The 22,207-nt window shown below is 39.1% G+C and overlaps 1 protein-coding gene across 2 annotated transcripts in view; it reads left to right on the top strand.

Moving 5' to 3' along the window:
- Nucleotides 1-13,822, top strand: part of LOC128689634 (protein CASC3) — a 45,757-nt gene extending 31,935 nt beyond the window's left edge. For both annotated transcript variants that reach the window (XM_053777995.2, XM_053778003.2), the window contains exons 6-10: nucleotides 2,329-2,563; nucleotides 5,535-5,731; nucleotides 5,864-6,106; nucleotides 9,217-9,689; nucleotides 12,352-13,822. In XM_053777995.2, the coding sequence (XP_053633970.1) occupies nucleotides 2,329-2,563; nucleotides 5,535-5,731; nucleotides 5,864-6,106; nucleotides 9,217-9,689; nucleotides 12,352-12,936 (1,733 nt within the window). In that variant the 3' untranslated portion in view covers nucleotides 12,937-13,822. The remainder of the gene's footprint in view (nucleotides 1-2,328; nucleotides 2,564-5,534; nucleotides 5,732-5,863; nucleotides 6,107-9,216; nucleotides 9,690-12,351) is intronic.
- Nucleotides 13,823-22,207: the final 8,385 nt, after the last annotated feature.

Genomic DNA, 22,207 nt, shown 5'->3' with positions numbered 1-22,207 from the left:
AATTGTCCGGTTAGCCAGACTTGAGTCCTAGAGGTGGGAAGTACAGTGCCTGCACTCTGAAAGAGGGGTGGAAATATTTGCAATTTGGAGGGGCATCTGAAATGTAATATCTGCCTGCCTCTGGAAAGATAGTGATAAAGTGAATGATGGTGAAAACAACTTTTTTGGGTTGCCCTAGATAGCCAGTGTGTTAAAAAAATTTAACAAGCTGGCTGTCTCCCACTGAGGCAGGGAGACCTGTTAAAGAAACACTTTCAACATCATTTACACTATCGCTGTCTTGCCAGAGAAGGCACACAAATTCGACAGTTTAGATGTCCCTCTAAACAGTAAATATCCCAAACCCCTCTTTAAGAGTGCAGGCACTGTACTTCCCACCTCAGTTCTGACTAACTGGTTTCCCTGAATGCCTTCACAAAATATTACTTGACTCACACTCCAACTGCTTATCAAGTCCTAGAAACCATTTGCCTCCACTCCTGTCTAACACACTCACACATGCCTGGTGAATATCCAGGCCCTTCACACACACAAAACCTGCTTTACCCCATCTTTCCAACCTTTCCTAAGGCAATCCCTACCCAGTCTTGCCTACATTATTAATTTATACATCTCTAAGTCATCCCATCTTGCTCCATCCTCTCTGTATGTCCAAACCACCTGAGTAACCCCTCCTCAGCCATCTGAATAATACTTTTAGTAATCCCGCACCTCCTCCTAATCTCCAGACTATGGATGCTCTGCATAATATTTACACCACACATTGTGTAGAAATGTTTGGCAACTATAATGACCCCATAATCGCATTTCATAGAATTTAAGATTTTCTAGCATACATTATATTTTTTTAACACATTGCACCCAGGCAGGGTGACCCAAAAAGAAAGAAAAAGCTTTCATTATCATTCAACACTTTCACCATCACTCATACATAATCATTGTCTTTGCAGGGACACTCAGATACGACAGTTTAGATGTCCCTCCATACTGCCAATATCCCAAACCCCTCCTTTAACCCTTTCAGGGTCCGTCCCGTAGATCTACGGCTTTACGTTCAGGGTCCAAACCGTAGATCTACGTCATGAGCTCAGCTCACTCTGATAAACTGTGAGTGGTAAATTTGGGCCTAGATATGAGAGAATACATCTATGTGGTATGTGTGCACCACATAAAACAAATCCTGCAGCACACTGTGTATAATGAGAGAAAAAAAACTGAGACCGTGATTTTCGATTAAAACAGCGACTTTGCAGTGTTTTTTCGTATGTTTTTTATAGTTGTATTTGTGATTTCTTGGTCTCATTTGATAGAATGGAAGACATATCACAGAAATAGAGATAATTTTGATTGGTGTTAGCACTGGAAATGGCTTGAAACTGAGCTCAAAGTGGCAGAAATGTTAAATTTTTGCCGATGTTCAAGAGTAAACAAACGACCTCACACGTCTTATACACGCCAGCTGGTGGGTCTAATATACATTCACAAATGTGGTGATGATATTTATACAATTATTACAATATTGCATAACAGGAAATCTTCTATTTTTTGGTGTGAATACAAATTCAAAATGGAATTTATTTGTAAAGCCTCAAAACATAACTAATGAACAGAGGAAATGTTAGTTTAGTGCCAGGAATACCTACATTGTTTATTCTGGACCCTATTTTGAAATTGGAATATTTTGAACTTTGTGTTAAATTGGCCAAATTACCAATTTCCGGTCACTTTATTTTGTAGTTGAAATGGTTGACTTGGCGATTTCTTGTGCTCAGTCGATAGAATAGAAGTAATACTAGTGAAATAGCTAAGAATTTGGTCGACTGGAATAATGTAATTGGCCTAAAATGGGAGTCAAAGTCGGCAAAATCGCCGATTCGTAAATATCGCTGACACATCAAAATTCACGAGAGCATAATTTTGTCAATTTTCCATCAAATTTCGTACTTTTTGTTTTATTACCTTCACAAAAAGATTCTCTACCATTTCATAAGAAAAAATAACAATTTTTTTTTTTTAAATTCTTGGACACTGGGGCACCACTTCAGATTTTGGCCTTGGACCCTGAAAGGGTTAAAGTGCAGGCATTGTACTTCCCATTTCCATGACTCAAGTCTGGCTAACTGGTTTCCCTGAATCCCTTCGCAAAATATTACCCTGCTTTCGCTCCAACATACGTATACATGTATGTACATATATGGAGGATGGCCCCCTTAATTTAGAGCATGTATAACTAATAAAAGAATGAGATGAACTATTAAATATTTTCATGTTTAAAGTAATGTACTGTATTTGCTATATTCAAAATGTTGATGTGTTTTACTTTTGCAGGGGAAAATGAAAATTATAAACAGCAGCCTGTAGCACCACTGGCTTCACAGCAACAGCAGCAGTCACCACCACCACAGCATCAACATCAGCAACAACAGCAGCTACAAAAGAATGCTGGCCCAAGTCCACAGCCTCAAGATGTACGTGCTGATGGTTATGGTGGCCGTGGCAGAGGGAGTAGGGGTCGTGGCAGAGGATCAGCTCGAGGTCATAATCGAGAACGAGAGCAATATAGGTAAGGTAAATGTGAATAAGTATGTAAACAAAAGAGCATAAGTGTAGAGAAGAGCTCGTATAGTGAAATTTTGTGCTGTAACATTCTCTATCCTATGTGTTGTTTTGTTATAATGCATAGGTAAATAACTTAATGTTTATGATGTAGAAAAAGTGGATCAAAGTGCATGCAAGTTGGCTGCAATGCATTACAGTAGGTCATGCTAATATTTTGGTGTGATTGATTATGAGATTAAATTTTTTTATAAAATCTTAACTTAAGAAATACGTACCACAAAATAAGGATTATATTTTTAGGAATGAGTTTGGAAAAAATTATATTACCTTAAACAGTGACACCGCATCACTGTATTGGATAGAGCAAAAACTTCCGATACATGTTTGAATGTTGAGTAGGAAAAAATTGCTGAGTAGAAATTTTTTTTAATCCAGTAAATTTCAAGTTCTGACATCTCTGTGATCTGTCTGCAAATTTATTGATCTTAGATTAGCAAACTGGCTGGTTTTAACCCTTTCAGGGTCCAAGAATTTTCAAAAAAAAAAATTTGTTATTTTTTCTTATGAAATCGTAGAGAATCTTTTTGTGAAGGTAATAAAACAAAAAGTACGAAATTTGGTGGAAAATTGACGAAATTATGCTCTCGCGAATTTTGATGTGTCAGCGATATTTACGAATCGGCGATTTTGCCGAATTTGACTCCCATTTTAGGCCAATTACATTATTCCAATCAACCAAATTCTTAGCTATTTCACTAGTATTACTTCTATTCTATCGATTGAGCACAAGAAATCGCCAAGTCAACTGTTTCAACTACAAAATAAAGTGATCGGAAATTGTTAATTTGGCCAATTTAACACAAAGTTCAAAATATTCCAATTTCAAAATAGGGTCCAGAATGAACAATGTAGGCATTCCTGGCACTAAACTAACATTTCCTCTGTTCATTAGTTATGTTTTGAGGCTTTACAAATAAATTCCATTTTGATTTTTTATTCACATAATGAATTTTTATTCACACCAAAAAATAGAAGATTTACTGTTATGCAATACTGTAATAATTGTATAAATATCATCACCATATTTGTGAATGTATATTAGACCCACCAGCTGACGTGTATTAGACGTGTGAGGTCGTTTGTTTACTCTTGAATATCGGTAAAAATTTAACATTTCCGCTACTTTGAGCTCAGTTTCAAGCCATTTCCAATGCTAAAACCAATCAAAATCATCTCTATTTCTGTAATATGTCTTCCATTCTATCAAATGAGACCAAGAAATCGCAAATACAACTATAAAAAACATACGAAAAAACACTGCAAAGTTGCTGTTTTAATCGAAAAATCATGATTTCATTTTTTTTCTCTCATTATACACAGTGTGCTGCAGGATCTGTTTTATGTGGTGCACACATACCACATAGATGCATTCTCTCATATCTAGGCCCAAATGTACCACTCACAGTTTATCAGAGTGAGCTGAGCTCATGGCGTAGATCTACGGTTTGGACCCTGAATGTAAAGCCGTAGATCTACGGGACGGACCCTGAAAGGGTTAATGTGTGTGTCAGACTGAAGGGGACGTGTTGTGAAAGCAAGCGTAGCTAATTAAATATTTGGTTAAAAGGTTCATCTAACCTTAGAGAAACTTTAACAGTTAATGACATTCTGCTGAAAATGTTTTACTTTGTGATATTTGATTAAAATATGTAGTTATATTGTAACTTGAGTGCACTACTTTCTGCACAGAATTTTTGTATCAGGCTGCAGACATGCTCATATAGTTTTCGTTTCTTCTGGTTAGTTTATGTACTATTGTATATATCTAAAATTATCAAAAAGTTTTATATCTGCCAAGGGCAGTTTTAACTTGTATCTTTAAAATCAATAAAGTTGGTGGCTAAAGCTCTCGCTTTACATGGCGAGGGTCTGTGTTTGATTTCCAGCGCAAGTAGAAATATTGGGTGTGTTTCTTTACACCAGTTGTCTGTTCACCCATCAGTAAAATGGGTACCTAGGAGTTAGTTCACTGGTGTGGGTTGCATCCTGGGACAAAACTGACCTAATTTGCCCAAAATGCTTTGCATAACAAGAGGCTTTCTGTATAGTAGTATGTCATTAATGTCAGCTAGGCCTGTGTACCATGTACATGTACTTGTAGTAAATAAAGATATTATTATTATTATAAGCTCTTAAAACTAAAAAAAAAAAGATTGTTATGCCAAATTTCACTTCCCATTTTTCTAAAGTCTGGCAAAAAAAGTTTGAATTACCTAGTGAAGGGAAAGAACATATTTAGATGAATGTTAAGTAATATTAAATAACCCTTACAAAGACAAAATCTATCTTTATTTCAGTAACCCAGACAAAGGATTATGCTGATATTACATTTCATTCTTCTTTCAACAAACCAGTTGCATCCCACTGAAGCAGGGTGGCCCAAAAAGAAAAACAAAAGCTTAGTAATTATTAATATATACAAGAGAAGGGGTTACTAGCCCATTGCTCCCTGTATGTAAGTCACCTCTTACAACACAGATGGCTTATGGAAGAAGAATTCTGTTCTACTTCCCCATGGAGATAAGAGGAAATAAACAAGAGCAAGAACTAGAAAGAAAATAGCAGAAAACCCAGAGGGGTGTGTATATATATGCTTGTACATGTATGTGTAGTGTAACATAAGTGTAAGTAGAAGTAACAAGACGTACCTGAAATCTTGCATGTTTATGAGACAGAAAAAAGGACACCAACAATCTTACCATCATGTAAAACAATTACAGGTTTCCATTTCACTTACTTGACAGGACAGTAGTACCTCTCTGGGTGGTTGCTGTCTGCCAACCTACTACCTAGGAATAATCTGTGTACATTATATTACTTGTAAAAACCTGTGTAAATATAAAAGTCAAAATCTATTGTAGTTGTTTGGTGTTAATCTTTTGTGTACAGTTGTTGTGACGGCATTTTATTGGCAGATATAATGAGGAACGAGGGAGCCACAATTATCAAGACAATAGGTCTAGTGGCCGTGGTAATCGTGGTGGACATCAACAGCGTTTACCTCAACAGCACAATTCACATGCAAGCAGAGATGTGGAAGAGATAACAGCAGAGTTGAAAAACATTAGTGTTAATTCACAAAATAGAGAAGAGCCATTCAGGAATAAAAGTCGTAAGTAATTAGTTTAGTAAAGCTTTTGCCATGTGTGCAGCCAGTGTTTGCAGAATACATTGACATCATGATCATACATTTTCCAGGTAACCCTCATAATGTCCCCCCATTAAGAGCATTTTATTGAATTAGGTGGTGGGGGAGGAAATGTGGATAACCGACGCAGCTCAGTACCTCCACGACTCCAGGAATCGGTGGCTGCCGCAGCTAATATGCAAGGTCGAGGAAACCGAGGTGGCAATGCATCTCCTGGTGGAGATGGGTCATCCTCTCGACCAAAGCGATATTCATCTCAGAGACAACGCTCTATCCCTGAGCAACAGGTTCCACCTTTCCCACAGCAACATGGTTATATGGATCCGGCTGTAGATACGAGTAAGAATTCAAATGGTTCATTCAATTTTCACAATTATTAGAATTTTCCCGTTTGTTTTAAAATATTATAGACTTAAGATGAAAAATATCTATGCATTATACACTTACATAATTGTTCTAGTTGGGAGCTGTTTGAAACTCGAGCTACCACTGTATACTGAATTTTTTTTTTTGTGCCTTTAGTGTTGAATGAAGTGAATACTGAACAAAAATCAAGTACAGGCAGGTCCCGTTTTACATTGTTTCACTAATACATTGGTTTTCACTTATACCCATTCTTCATTTAATCAGACCTCCTACAATAGATACATTCACTACTTGCTATGAGCTAAGGATGAAAATATTTAAGATTAATTAATGTGTGTACTGTATATGCATTATTTTAGGCTTAACAATAGTGCTCACTTAATATATGATAGTGTAAACATGTTATCAGGCTCCTGTGTGCATTTGAAAGTGAAAAAAAGGCCATGATTCACTTTACAGCAGTAACCCAGAACCTAACCTGCTGCATAAGTGGGACCTTCCTGTACTGTAGGATGATGTCACATGCAGAATGGGCTATAGACCAGCTTCACCCATATGACATTGATATGTTCCCACTGATGACAACAGTGCTCTACAGGTGTCCCATGCTTTGTGTAATAGATGCATTCCTGGCCGATGCCTCATGAAATAACTTCTTATACAGGAAGGCCCCAGTTATACAGCAGGTTAGGTTCTGGCCTATCACTGTAAAGTGAAACAACCTTTTTTCACTTTTAAGTGCATGTAAAAGCCTGATAACATGTTTACACTATCATATATTAAGTTAGCAAAATAGCTAGGCCTGAAAAATACATATACAGTACACACATTACTTTTTTTTTTTTTTTTTCAACAAGTCGGCCGTCTCCCACCGAGGCAGGGTGACCCAAAAAAGAAAGAAAATCCCCAAAAAGAAAATGCTTTCATCATCATTCAACACTTTCACCACACTTTCACATTATCACTGTTTTTGCAGAGGTGCTCAGAATACAACAGTTTAGAAGCATATACGTATAAAGATACACAACATATCCCTCCAAACTGCCAATATCCCAAACCCCTCCTTTAAAGTGCAGGCATTGTACTTCCCATTTCCAGGACTCAAGTCCGACTATATGAAAATACATATGCAACAGTTTGGTATCTTTATTTCGAAACGTTTCGCCTACACAGTAGGCTTCTTCAGTCGAGTACAGAAAAGTTGATAGAAGCAGAAGATACTTGAAGACGATGTAATCAGTCCATCACCCTTAAAGTTTTGAGGTGGTCAGTCCCTCAGTCTGGAGAAGAGCATTGTTCCATAGAGTGAAACAATTCTATGGAACAATGCTCTTCTCCAGACTGAGGGACTGACCACCTCAAAACTTTAAGGGTGATGGACTGATTACATCGTCTTCAAGTATCTTCTGCTTCTATCAGCTTTTCTGTACTCGACTGAAGAAGCCTACTGTGTAGGCAAAACGTTTCGAAATAAAGATACCTAACTGTTGCATATGTGTCTTACCTAACAACCTGTCGGTATTTTATACCATTTTAATTTTCTATATGAAAATAACCAGTTTCCCTGCTCACACTCCAACAGATCGTCAGGTTCCAAGTATCATTTGTCTCCATTCACTCCTATCTAACACGCTCATGCACGCTTGCTGGAAGTCCAAGCCCCTCGCCCACAAAACCTCCTTTACCCCCTCTTTCCAACCCTTTCGAGGACGACCCCTACCCCTCCTTCCTTCCCCTATAGATTTATATGCTTTCCATGTCATTCTACTTTGATCCATTCTCTCTAAATGACCAAACCACCTCAACAACCCCTCTTCTGCCCTCTGACTAATGCTTTTATTAACTCCACACCTTCTCCTAATTTCCACACTCCGAATTTTCTGCATAATAATTACACCACACATTGCCCTTAGACAGGATATCTCCACTGCCTCCAACCGTCTCCTTGCTGCTGCATTTACCACCCAAGCTTCACATCCATGTAAGAGTGTTGGTACTACTACACTTTCATACATTCCCTTCTTTGCCTCCATAGATAACGTTTTTTGACTCCACATATACCTCAACGCACCACTCACCTTTTTTCCCTCATCAATTCTATGATTAACCTCATCCTTCATAAATCCATCCGCCGACACGTCAACTCCCAAGTATCTGAAAACATTCACTTCTTCCATACTCCTCCTCCACAATTTGATATCCAATTTTTCTTTATCTAAATCATTTGATACCCTCATCACCTTACTCTTTTCTATGTTCACTTTCAACTTTCTACCTTTACACACATTCTCAAACTCATCCACTAACCTTTGCAATTTTTCTTCAGAATCTCCCATAAGCACAGTATCATCAGCAAAAAGTAGCTGTGTCAATTCCCATTTTGAATTTGATTCCCCATAATTTAACCCCACCCTTCTCCCGAACACCCTAGCATTTACTTCTTTTACAACCCCATCTATAAATATATTAAACAACCATGGTGACATTACACATCCCTGTCTAAGACCTACTTTTACCGGGAAGTATTTTCCCTCTCTTCTACACACCCTAACCTGAGCCTCACTATCCTCATAAAAACTCTTTACAGCATTTAGTAACTTACCACCTATTCCATTTACTTGCAACATCTGCCACATTGCTCCTCTATCCCCTCTATCATATGCCTTTTCTAAATCCATAAATGCAGTAAAAACTTCCCTACCTTTATCTAAATACTGTTCACATATATGCTTCAATGTAAACACTTGATCTACACATCCCCTACCCACTCTGAAGCCTCCCTGCTCATCCTCAATCCTACATTCTGTCTTACCTCTATTTCTACACATTACTTAACTTAAAATATTTTTTGTCCTTAGCCTATAGTGAGTAGTGAATATATTTATTGTAGGAAGTCTGAATGAGTGAAGAATGGGTATAATTGAAAACTGCTGCATTACCTGAACTGTTTACATTTCTTAGGAAGGGAAAAATAATTTTATACAGATAGCACTTCTGAGATGTACTGTAGCATGGGATGGGTTTATCTCCCTTGGTTGCCCTAATGTATTACCTGTATTGGCCTGATGTAATTTTGTTTTCAGACTATCAGGGAGGTGTGAATGATGGAGGAATTGTAACTTCACCAGGCCACACAGTGACAGCTCCTCATACCCAGCATCCATTGGCTGGTGGTGCTCCTCCTTCGTTTGTTCCTCCAGCCTTTACTACGTCACCTCCAACATTTCCACCAGAACCTTTCTTAGGACGGCCCCCAGCCCCTCGGCTCTTCCCACCAGTCACGCAGTCACCACACATCTTTGGTCCTCCAGTGGCGCCACCACCTGTACCTGGACCACCTGTTGGTGGTCCTCCTCCAGTGGCAGGTCCTTTGGGTGCTCCTCCAGTGGGTGCACCCCCTGTCCCTGGTCCTCCAGTTACTGGCCCACCATTCTTACCTCCTGAGAACATGATTAATTATGGTGCACATCCCGGTCCTCACCCTGGATCTCTCCCAGGAGCTGCTCCTCACCCACCTCAGTTCCCACCATTCCAGGGTTACACTCCTGGTCCTGTGGTAAGTTAAAACAGCAACAGTTTCCACTACATTGTACTACATACACAGCTACTTGTTTCTTTGCTTAACTTCTGAATATGAACTTAATACTTTCACTGTGGTAAGAGAAGTACCTGGTTTTGCTGGTCATGTAAGACAGTTGAAATCAGTTGGGCATATAAACCAGAGGACTTAGAGGAAAAAATGAGAGTAGTGGAGTGGTTTATAAAAATTAGGCAAGATATTAGTATAGGTTGGTAGACATCAACTGCCCAGAGGTACTACCGTCCTACCAAGGGAGCGTAAAATGAAAGCCTGTAATTGTTTTACATGATGGTAGGATTGCTGGTGTTCTTTTTTCTGTCTCATAAACATGCAAGATTTCAGGTACGTCTTGCTACTTCTACTTACACTTAGGTCACACTACGCATACATGTACAAGCATATACATACACACCCCACTGGGTTTTCTGCTATTTTCTTTTTAGTTCTTGTTCTTACTTATTTCCTCTTGTCTCCATGGGGAAGTGGAACAGAATTCTTCCTCCATAAGGCATGCGTGTTGTAAGAGGCGACTAAAATGCCAGGGGCAAGGGGCTAGTAACCCCTTCTCCCGTATAAATTACTAAATTTAGAAAGAGAAACTGGTTTTTCTTTTTGGGCCACTCTGCCTTGGTGGGATACGGCCGGTTTGTTGAAAGAAGAAAGAAAGAAAAAGAGAAGCTTTCGTTTTTCTTTTTGGGCCACCCTGCCTCAGTGGGATATGGCCAGTGCATTGAAAGAAAGAAGAAACGTGCAAGATTTCAGGTACGTCTTGCTACTTCTACTTACACTTAGGTCACACTACACATGCTTGTACAAGCATATGTATACACACCCATCTGGGGTTTTCTTCTAGTATTTTGTTATTAGTTCTTGTTTATTTCCTCTTTTCTCCATGGGGAAATGAAACAGAATCCTTCCTCTGTAAGCCATGAGTGTTATAAGAGGCGACTGAAATGCCGGAAGCAAGGGGCTAGTAACCCTTTCTCCAGTATACATTACTAAAGTTAAAAAGAGAAACTTTTTTCTTTTTTGGGCCACCCTGCTTTGGTGGGATACGGTCATTTTGTTGAAAGAAGATTAGTATAAGCTGACAATTATTGTTTGAAAGGAGAACCATTGGTATGAGATATGTACAGTAGAGCAAGGTTTTACTTAAATAATTTATTTTAGAAAACAGAGATGATATGCCGTAGAAACATGAAAGAAAGAAATTGCTTCGTGTAGTAAAGCCAAGGCCAAGGAAAGAATGACAGATAAAACATATTTCTTTATGAAAAAGAAAACTTAATTTATCAAAGAAAGTTGTTTTGAAAAGAAGTAATAAAGTAAGGGGAGGGAAATGATTTGGATAAGCATAAGTCTCTGATATAATGTAGGAACGTACTTCTAAATCATTGGAGAGATTATTTTAAGAGCTGCTGTTGTCAAGTAATGTGTAATCAGTGGTAAGCAATGGTGGCAATTTTCAAGACAAAAAATGTAAAGAGGTGAGGTAACAAGAGTCAGAATTAGATAATTTTAAAATTGGTTGCAGAAAATAGGTGTGCATTTTGCAGCTAACCCACAGTTGGTATCACTGTAAAAGATGGTTGATATTTTGGTATGTTCTTGTGATAACACCAAATGAAGTCCACTTTTTATTTTATGGGTTATGAATTGCTCCAGGCAAGGTATTTGTGGCCTTTATTCTGCGTAAGTGCTTTGAGAATAAGGAAGGGGACTAGGTGACAGGACAAAAACAAAAATATCATAGTAATACACTTTTACAAAGTTGAGGGCAGTGAAGATGAATTTATGTTGTAGTAAAACAAGCCTTGCTTAACATCCCAGAGACAGTGTATGAGCTAAAATTCAGAAGTTTTATGTTTTAACAATTATAAGCTTTGGGCAGTCTCCTATTACTAATCTTAGCTCTCTGACTTAATGCCTAAAGTAACTGGTAACAACACACATCTCCCATCCAGCAACATGGCAGGAAAACAAACTAATTGAATATCATTAATTTGTTTCACAAATTTATTTTCTGTACAGTACCTTGTTATTTTATCACTTGATGAAAAAAATAAATCAGCAGGATACTAGTATACTAGTGAAGATAAATCAAGTTAGAAATTGCTGATCAGATTTTTTTTTTTTTTTTTTTAACAAACCGGCTGTATCCCACCAAGGCAGGGTGGCCCAAAAAGAAAAACGAAAGTTTCTCTTTTTAAATTTAGTAATTTATACAGGAGAAGGGGTTACTAGCCCCTTGCCCCCGGCATTTTAGTCGCCTCTTACAACATGCATGGCGTACGGAGGAAGAATTCTGTTCCACTTCCCCATGGAGATAAAAGGAAATAAACAAGAACAAGAACTAGAAAGAAAATAGAAGAAAACCCAAAGGGGTGTGTCTATATATGCTAGTACATGTATGCGTAGTGTGACCTAAGTGTAAGTAGCAAGACGTACCTGAAATCTTGCATGTCTATGAGACAGAAAAAAGGACACCAGCAATCCTACCATCGTGTAAAACAATTACAGGCTTTTGTTTTACACTCACTTGGCAGGACGGTAGTACCTCCCTGGGCAGTTGCTGTCTACCAACCTACTACCTAGGAATTTGTTATATAATAACCACATTTTAAATTTGATATTGCAGTCACAGCCTGGGGAGATCTATAGTAACGGGGTGACGTACTACAACACAGAAAGCCAACAGCACCTGCCTAGAAGTATCCCACCATTACAGAAGAGACCTAAGGCAGCAATCCCAATAGTGCCGCCTCCTGAGCGGGAAGATAAAAAAGGAGTGTGTGTTGCACAAGATGAAACTTCAGCACCAGTTGGGCTGGAAAGTGGATCACAAGATCAGGAGCACTTCAGTTGCCCTAGTAATGGTGAAATTTCACTTCAAAATGATCAAAAGGATGAACAAAATGAGCCTAGAGTCAGTATATGTCAGTCCCAACCAGAAACTTTAGAGCAGGCATGCAAAGAAGTTTTACAGAAAGATCTAGCTTCCTGTGATACTCACATACAGTATGACATTAATAGAGAAACTTCCTCAGATGTAGTTTCTGTCCAAGTTGATTCATCTGAAAGCAATATAAAGTCATCTAAGGAACTATCATCACAACCACAACCATTTGAGTCTTTACCGTCTGAGCAAAATTTAGAAAGTAATAAAGTACTAACATCTGGTCAGGTATCAGAAACACCAGACACAGCAGTAGCAGCTTCATAATAATTTTTTCCTCCATTTTAATGTTCCCATTTTTAGGACTGGAAGATATTTATTGGTGACTAAACATATTTTTGCCGAAGGGGAAGGGGGTCTCCAGTCATTTTAAATCTTATATTTCTGTATTCTCTTAATTGTAGACAAATTGCTTTTCACTGCATTTTATATCACACAGCTTTCTGAAATATTTAGTTTAATTTGGCAATTGTTGCATTTATTATATGCATAATGTTAGAGGCATAATCTGTATCAGTGAAGATAGATCCTCACATGCTCTGGTAGCTGGGTCTTTTTCATTATCAAAAATATATACATACAATTAAAGAGATGTTTTAAATATTTTTGTGCAGCCTTTTCATTTTTTGGATTATAAAAGTGTCCCTTTATATTAATATGTTAGTAGATGGGAATATGTTGTTGAATGGCAAGACTCTTTTTAGCTGTATGCATTGAATACATGAGTGACAAGACTTCAGTGGACTAAGGTAAGCATAATTCAAAGTACTTAAGGCAGTTCAGTCTATTATCACTTCAAGATTTAAATATATTTGAAAGTCATTTTTTGAAATTAAACTAAAGGGGAAAATCTTGAAATATGTATTTAATGCAGGAATTTAAACTTGTTTTCGAATAATGTCTGTTGTTTATCCTGGCCAGGTGAGAGCATTTATATAAATTTTTGTAAGGGGTATGGAAGAATAGAAACATTTATTCAGTTATGGCATGTGCATTATTTTTTTACATTGAGCTTAAAGGCAACATTGAAAATTTCTCTCAAAATAGTCTTGCATATTAAATAATGAAAACCTCAGATGTTTATAATTGGATTATATTTTATTTGTTTAGATACTTGTAATATATTGTAATTGAATATATTTGAATGATATAATATTTTTTTTAGATGCCATTTCTCTCAGATTGTTCACCTGTCCTGTATTGATGCAAAAATAACTGGTTTATCAGGAAAAAGTTGGTTCAGTACAGTATTATTGATTACAAGTTTCACCTGAAAGTACTTTGTGTGAAAGTTATGCAGAGCTGCACAACACAACACACATCAGACAAACAGATAAAGGTTACAGTTAGCAAAGCGAGATGGGACAAGAATAATTAAGGATGTAATAAAGTAGTGTCTGACAGAAAGCAGTAGAAACCAACCATGTTAACCCTTTGACTGTATCTTGCATCTTGATCTACGTTATTGACACCAGTGTTGCATAGATCTATGCTTTGAGTTCAACTCCCTCGAATAAGCTCCAAGTGGTAAATTTTGGCCTAGACAAGAGAATGGGTCTGTGTGATGAGTGTGCATGGTATACCTGGAAGGGGTTTCAGGGGTCAGTGTCCCCATGGCCCAGTCTGTGACTAGGCCTTGTGGTGGATCAGGGCCTAATCAACCAGGCTGTTACTGCTGGCTGCATGTAAACTGACATATGAACTACAGCCCGGCTGGTCAGGTACTGACTTTACGTGCCTGTCCAGCTCCTCCTTGAAGACAGTCAGGGGTCTATTGTTAATCCTCCCTTATGTATGTTGGGAGGCAGTTGAATAGTCTTGGGCCCCTTACATTTTTTTTTGTTGTTTCTTAGCATACTTGTGGCACCCCTGCTTTTTTACTGGGGGGGATGTTGCATCTCCTGCCAAATCTTTCGCTTTTGTAGGGAGTGATCTTAATGTGCAGATTTGAGAGTAGTTCCTCGAGGGTTTTCCAAGTGTATATTATCATGTATCATGATGGGAAAAGCAAGCCTTTTACCTGGGTTTGGGGTGTTTTCTTGGATGATTTTTATGAATTTATTGACCATTTCTTGGTATCATTTGATAGAATGAAAATATAGATAATTTGGGTAGGTTTCAAACCAGGAGTAGCCTGAAATTAGGCTCAGAGTATCTGAAAACTTCTAGTTTTGAAGATTTTCTTGAAGAGAGGTCAAGTTCCTCCCTACCCCCCTGGTCTCTTTTACTAGGATACCCTAAACCATGGCCAGTCATTCCTGGTTATGTTTTATTATCGGAGAAATGGTAAAACTTCAGTGATTTGTTATTTATCGTTCACAGACTCCTTGTGCTTTAAAAGTTAGACAAAAATCACTTTGCCTGTTATTTATTTGGCAGTCTAACAAAACTGAGTGAGGCTGTTTGTTGAGTGGTTTAACCCTTTCAGGGTCCAAGGCCCAAATCTGGAGTCACGCACCCGTGTCCAAGAATTTTCAAAAAAAAAATTTGTCATTTTTTCTTATGAAATCGTAGAGAACCTTTTTGTGAAGGTAATAAAACAAAAAGTACGAAATTTGGTGGAAAATTGACGAAATTATGCTCTCGCGAATTTTGATGTGTCAGCGATATTTACGAATCGGCGATTTTGCCGACTTTGACTCCCATTTTAGGCCAATTACATTATTCCAATCAACCAAATTCTTAGCTATTTCACTAGTATTACTTCTATTCTATCGATTGAGCACAAGAAATCGCCAAGTCAACTGTTTCAACTACAAAATAAAGTGATCGGAAATTGTTAATGTGGCCAATTTAACACAAAGTTCAAAATATTCCAATTTCAAAATAGGGTCCAGAATGAACAATGTAGGCATTCCTGGCACTAAATTAACATTTCCTCTGTTCATTAGTTATGTTTTGAGGCTTTACAAATAAATTCCATTTTATTTTTTATTCACATAATGAATTTTTATTCACACCAAAAAATAGAAGATTTACTGTTATGCAATACTGTAATAATTGTATAAATATCATCACCATATTTGTGAATGTATATTAGACCCACCAGCTGACGTGTATTAGACGTGTGAGGTCGTTTGTTTACTCTTGAATATCGGCAAAAAATTAACATTTCTGCTACTTTGAGCTCAGTTTCAAGCCATTTCCAATGCTAAAACCAGTCAAAATCATCTCTATTTCTGTAATATGTCTTCCATTCTATCAAATGAGACCAAGAAATCGCAAATACAACTATAAAAAACATACGAAAAAACACTGCAAAGTTGCTGTTTTAATCGAAAAATCATGATTTCATTTTTTTTCTCTCATTATACACAGTGTGCTGCAGGATCTGTTTTATGTGGTGCACACATACCACATAGATGTATTCTCTCATATCTAGGCCCAAATGTACCACTCACAGTTTATCAGAGTGAGCTGAGCTCATGGCATAGATCTACGGTTTAGACCCTGAACGTAAAGCCGTAGATCTACGGGACGGACCTTGAAAGGGTTAAGTATTATTTTATTCCTTCAGACAGATTTTTTTTTTTTTTTTACAAGTCAGCCGCCTCCCACCGAGACATGGTGACCCAAAAAGAAAGAAAATCCCCAAAAAGAAAATACTTTCATCATTCAACACTTTCACCTCACTCGCACATAATCACTGTTTTTGTAGAGGTGTTCAGAACACAACAGTTTAGAAGCATATACGTATAAAGATACACAACATATCCCTCCAAACTGCCAATATCCCGAACTCCTTCTTTAAAGTGCAGGCATTGTACTTCCCATATCCAGGACTCGAGTCCGGCTATATAAAAATAACCGGTTTCCCTGAATCCCTTCACTAAATATTACCCTCCTCACACTCCAGCAGATCGTCAGGTCCCAAATACCATTCGTCTCCATTCACTCCTATCGAACACGCTCATGCACGCATGCTGGAAGTCCAAGCCCCTCACCCACAAAACCTCCCTTACCCCTTCCTTCCAACCTTTTCAAGGACGACCCCTACCCCGCCTTCCTTCCCCTACAGATTTAAACGCTCTCCATGTCATTCTACTTTGATCCATTCTCTCTAAATGACCAAACCACCTCAGCAACCCCTCTTCAGCCCTCTGACTAATACTTTTATTAACTCCACACCTTCTCCTAATTTCCACACTCCAAATTTTCTGCATAATATTTACACCACACATTGCCTTTAGACAGGACATCTCCACTGCCTCCAACCGCCTCCTTGCTGCTGCATTCACAACCCAAGCTTCACACCCATATAAGAGTGTTGGTCCTCCCCAATTTGATATCCAATTTTTCTTTATCTAAATCATTTGATACCCTCATCACCTTACTCTTTCCTATGTTCACTTTCAACTGTCTACCTTTACACACACACCCAAACTCGTCCACTAACCTTTGCAATTTTTCTTTAGAATCTCCCATAAGCACAGTATCATCAGCAAAAAGCAACTGTGTCAATTCCCATTTTGTATTTGATTCCCATAATTTAATCCCACCCCTCTCCTGAACACCCTAGCATTTACTTCTTTTACAACCCCATCTATAAATATATTAAACAGCCATGGTGACATTACACATCCCTGTCTAAGACCTACTTTTACCGTGAAGTAGTCTCCCTCTCTTCTACACACCCTAACCTGAGCCTCACTGTCCTCATAAAAACTCTTTACAGCATTTAGTAACTTACCATCTATTCCATATACTTGCAACATATGCCACATTGCTCTCCTATCCACTCTATCATTTGCCTTTTCTAAATCCATAAATGCAATAAAAACTTCCTACCCTTATCTAAATACTGTTCACATGTATGCTTCAATGTAAACACTTGATCTACACATTCCCTACTCTAAAACCTCCTTGCTCATCCGCAATCTTACATTCTGTCTTACCTCTAATTCTTTCAATAATAACCCTACAGTACACTTTTCCTGGTATACTCGGTAACCTTATTCCTCTATAATTTTTACAATCTCTTTTGTACCCCTTCCCTTTATATGAAGGGACTATACATGCTCTCTGCCACTCCCTAGGTACCTTCCCCTCTTTCATACATTTTTTTTTTTATTAACACACTGGCCGATTCCCACCAAGGCAGGGTGGCCTGAAAAAGAAAAACTTTCACCATCATTCACTCCATCACTGTCTTGCCAGAAGGGTGCTTTACACTACAGTTTTTAAACTGCAACATTAACACCCCTCCTTCAGAGTGCAGGCACTGTACTTCCCATCTCCAGGACTCAAGTCCGGCCTGCCGGTTTCCCTGAATCCCTTCATAAATGTTACTTTGCTCACACTCCAACAGCACGTCAAATATTAAAAACCATTTGTCTCCATTCACTCCTATCAAACACGCTCACGCATGCCTGCTGGAAGTCCAAGCCCCTCGCACACAAAACCTCCTTTACCCTCTCCCTCCAACCTTTCCTAGGCTGACCCCTACCCCACCTTCCTTCCACTACAGACTGATACACTCTTGAAGTCATTCTGTTTCGCTCCATTCTCTCTACATGTCCAAACCACCTCAACAACCCTTCCTCAGCCCTCTGGACAACAGTTTTGGTAATCCCGCACCTCCTCCTAACTTCCAAACTACGAATTCTCTGCATTATATTCACACCACACATTTATTAAACAAAAATACCAACCACTCCAACGCTATATCCCCATCCCCCCTGCTTTTAACATTTCTGTCATGATCCCATCAGTTCCAGCTGCTTTACCCCCTTTCATTCTACGTAATGCCTCGCGCACCTCCCCCACACTCACATCCTGTTCTTCTTCACTCCTAAAAGATGGTATACCTCCCTGGCCAGTGCATGAAATTACCGCCTCCCTTTCTTCGTCGACATTTAAAAGTTCCTCAAAATATTCTCGCCATCTACCCAAAACCTCCATCTCCCCATCTACTAACTCCCCTACTCTGTTTTTAACTGACAAATCCATTCATTCCCTAGGCTTTCTTAACTTGTTTAACTCACTCCAAAATTTTTTATTTTCATTAAAATTTCTTCAGTGCCTCTCCCACTCTCATCTGCTTTCACCACTCTCTTCACCTTTCTTTTACTTTCCATATATCTCCATGTATCAGTTTCAAAAAACTTTTCACTCAAGGTTCTCTCTCCTCACTCTTGATAATTACCATGGTGATCCTCAAATCTTGCAGTCTGTGCACTTAGATGTGATTTTGTTTTTTTTACCACCAAATACATCTTTGATACAGCCACTTGAATAAGGTATGATTAAAGACATTTAGGCACCACTAAATACTCAGGGTGCTGCAGAAATTCACACAACATGGATGATGACTCAGACACTGGAGTGCCAGAGTTCTGGCATAAATTTAATACACTGTACTGCAGATACCATAAGCAATGTTAAAGATGCAAAAGATGAAGTTCCTAAACCAACGTTAAATGCAGACTAGGAAGAGTATAGTTTAGTGTGGTTAATAATCTGCAGGTTTATCCTCATTGGAGAACCAGGTCCAGGAAATTTGTGACTACAGCCTCTCCTCACTTAGCAATGTACTCGTTTACTGACGACTCGGACTTACGACAGGCTCTCTGACCAGTATACATACCTAAGTAATGTATATTAGAGCTTATTTCTTCTATTCTTTTTATTACAATATATAGTACACTACTGTATCAACATTTAAAAATGTTATAAATGGTGCAAAGGTGACATTAAAACAATATCAAAGATGGTCGACACAAACCTACTACCATCGTAGCATGCTCCTTGTTTAACAGCAAATTCATTTACCGACGTAGTCTTGGGAACAGAACTCCATCGTTAAATGAGGAGAGATTGTATAGTAAGGACGGTGCCCGGTGAGGGTTTTCAAATATGGAGAAAGATATAAATGAATGTTAGAAGATGGTGATAAAAATTGAAGATATGTTGGATGAGCTGTTTCCAGAAGGGAGCCAGTTAACAAGATGATGTGAAAGAACATGAACCTACACATTGATACTCTAAGAGGCATGCAAGTAAATATGCAGGCTTTCATTGAAAGACCCTGTCACATCTTGAGCATTGCTGTGAAACAGGTAGTTATGCCTTACTGTCACTTGTATAAAGAACTGCTCGGTAAAACAGATCAGAGATGCGTTACAGAATACATGTACCTGAGAACTCTGTATAATTTCATCCACATGAGAACCAGTCATCCTCCTCATCCCAACAACTAAAAAATGGCATGTCAGCTTTCTCCATTCATGTCAAGACCCCCAAGTACCACTAACCACAACCACAATTCAGGGTAAAAAATTATTTTATATAATCATGTATGGCTTTTTTGGGGAGATCTCAGAAATGTAATCTTAATTTTCCCATAAGTTTTTTGGTTCATGTAATATGAATTTCAAGAACATAACTGTACTCGCCTATTTGTGGTTGCAGGGGCCGAGTCTTAGCTCCTGGCCCCGCCTCTTCACCGGTTGCTACTGGGCCCTCTCGCTCCCCGCTCCATGAGCTTTATCAAACCTCGTCTTAAAACTATGTATGGTTCCTGCCTCCACTACGTCACTTTCTAGGCTATTCCACTGCCTGACAACTCTATGACTGAAGAAATACTTCCTAATATCTCTCTGACTCATCTGTGTCTTCAACTTCCAATTGTGACCTCTTGTTTCTGTGTTCCCTCCCTGGAACATCCTGTCTTTGTCCACCTTGTCTATTCCACGCAGTATTTTATATGTCGTTATCATGTCTCCCCTGACCCTCCTGTCCTTCAGTGTCGTCAGGCCGATTTCCCTTAACCTTTCTTCATAGGACATTCCCCTTAGCTCTGGAACTAACCTTGTCGCAAACCTTTGCACTTTCTCTAGTTTCTTGACATGCTTTATCAAGTGCGGGTTCCAAACAGGTGCTGCATACTCCAGTATGGGCCTGACATACATGGTGTACAGTGTCTTGAACGATTCCTTACTTAGGTATCGGAACACTGTTCTCAGGTTTGCCAGGCGCCCATATGCTGCAGCAGTTATCTGGTTGATGTGTGCTTCCGGAGACATGCTCGGTGTTATACTTACCCCAAGATCTTTCTCCTTGAGCGAGGTTTTCAGTCTTTGGCCACCTAGCCTATACTCTGTCTGCGGTCTTCTGTGCCCTTTCCCTATCTTCATGACTTTGCATTTGGCAGGATTAAATTTGAGAAGCCAGTTGCTGGACCAGGTGTCCAGCCTGTCCAGGTCTCTTTGAAGTCCTGCCCGGTCCTCATCTGATTTAATTCTCCTCATTAACTTCACATCATCTTTGAACAGGGACACTTCTGAGTCTAACCCTTCCATCATGTCGTTCACATATACCAAAAATAGCACTGGTCCTAGGACCGACCCCTGTGGGACCCCGCTCGTCACAGGTGCCCACTGTGATACATCATTACGTACCATGACTGGTTGTTGCCTTCCTGTCAGGTATTCTCTGATCCATTGCAGCGCCCTTCCTGTTATACACACCTGATCCTCTAGCTTCTGCACTAATCTCTTGTGAGGAACTGTGTCAAAGGCCTTCTTGCAGTCCAAGAAGATGCAATCAGCCCACCCCTCTCTCTCGTGTCTTACTTCTGTTACTTAATCATAAAACTCCAGAACGTTTGTGACACAGGATTTGCCTTCCATGAATCCGTGCTGGTTGGCGTTTATACTCTTGTTCCGTTCCAGGTGTTCCACCGCTCTCCTCCTGATAATCTTCTCCATAACTTTGCATACTATACATGTCAATGACACAGGTCTATAGTTTAGTGCCTCTTTGCTTTCTCCTTTTTTAAAAATGGGAACTACATTTACCATCTTGCATATCTCGGGTAGTTGCCCAGTTTCCAGGGACGTGTTGAAGATTGTGGTAAGTGGCATGCACAGCATGTCCGCTTCCTCTCTAAGGACCCATGGGGAGATGTTGTCCGGTCCTATTGCCTTTGAGGTATCGATGTCCCTTAGCAGTTTCTTCACCTCCTCCTCATCTGTATGTATGTCGTCCAACACTTGTTGGTATATTCCTTGCTGGTGTCCCCATCTGGTCTGTCCCCCCAGAGGCCTTCCTGTCTCCACTGTAAATACTTCCTTGAATCTCATGTTGAGCTCCTCGCATACCTCTTGATTGTTTCTTGTGAGTTCTCCACCTTCTTTCCTCAGCCTTATCACCTGGTCTTTGACTGTTGTCTTCCTCCTAATGTGGTTATACAGCAGTTTCGGGTCAGATTTGACTTTCGATGCTATGTCGTTTTCGTACTGTCACTGGGCCTCCCTCCTTATCTGTGCGTCCTTGTTCCTGGCTCTTCTATTAATCTCCTTATTTTCCTGGGTCCTTTTCCATTCTCTGGTGCACTTAGTTTTTGCCTCCCTACACCTTCGGGTAAACCAAGGACTCGCTTTGGTCTTCCTATTATTTCTGTTTCCCTTGGGAACAAACCTTTCCTCTGCCTCCTTGCACTTTGTTGCTACATATTCCATCATCTCGTTTACTGATTTTCCTACCAGTTCTCTGTCCCACTGAACCTCCTGCAGGAAGTTCCTCATACCTGTGTAGT

This window comes from Cherax quadricarinatus, chromosome 1, assembly GCF_038502225.1.
Source record: "Cherax quadricarinatus isolate ZL_2023a chromosome 1, ASM3850222v1, whole genome shotgun sequence".
Lineage (NCBI taxonomy): Eukaryota > Metazoa > Arthropoda > Malacostraca > Decapoda > Parastacidae > Cherax > Cherax quadricarinatus.
The sequence above is the reverse complement of the archived record's forward strand: the minus strand, read 5'-3'. Positions and strand labels throughout refer to the sequence as shown.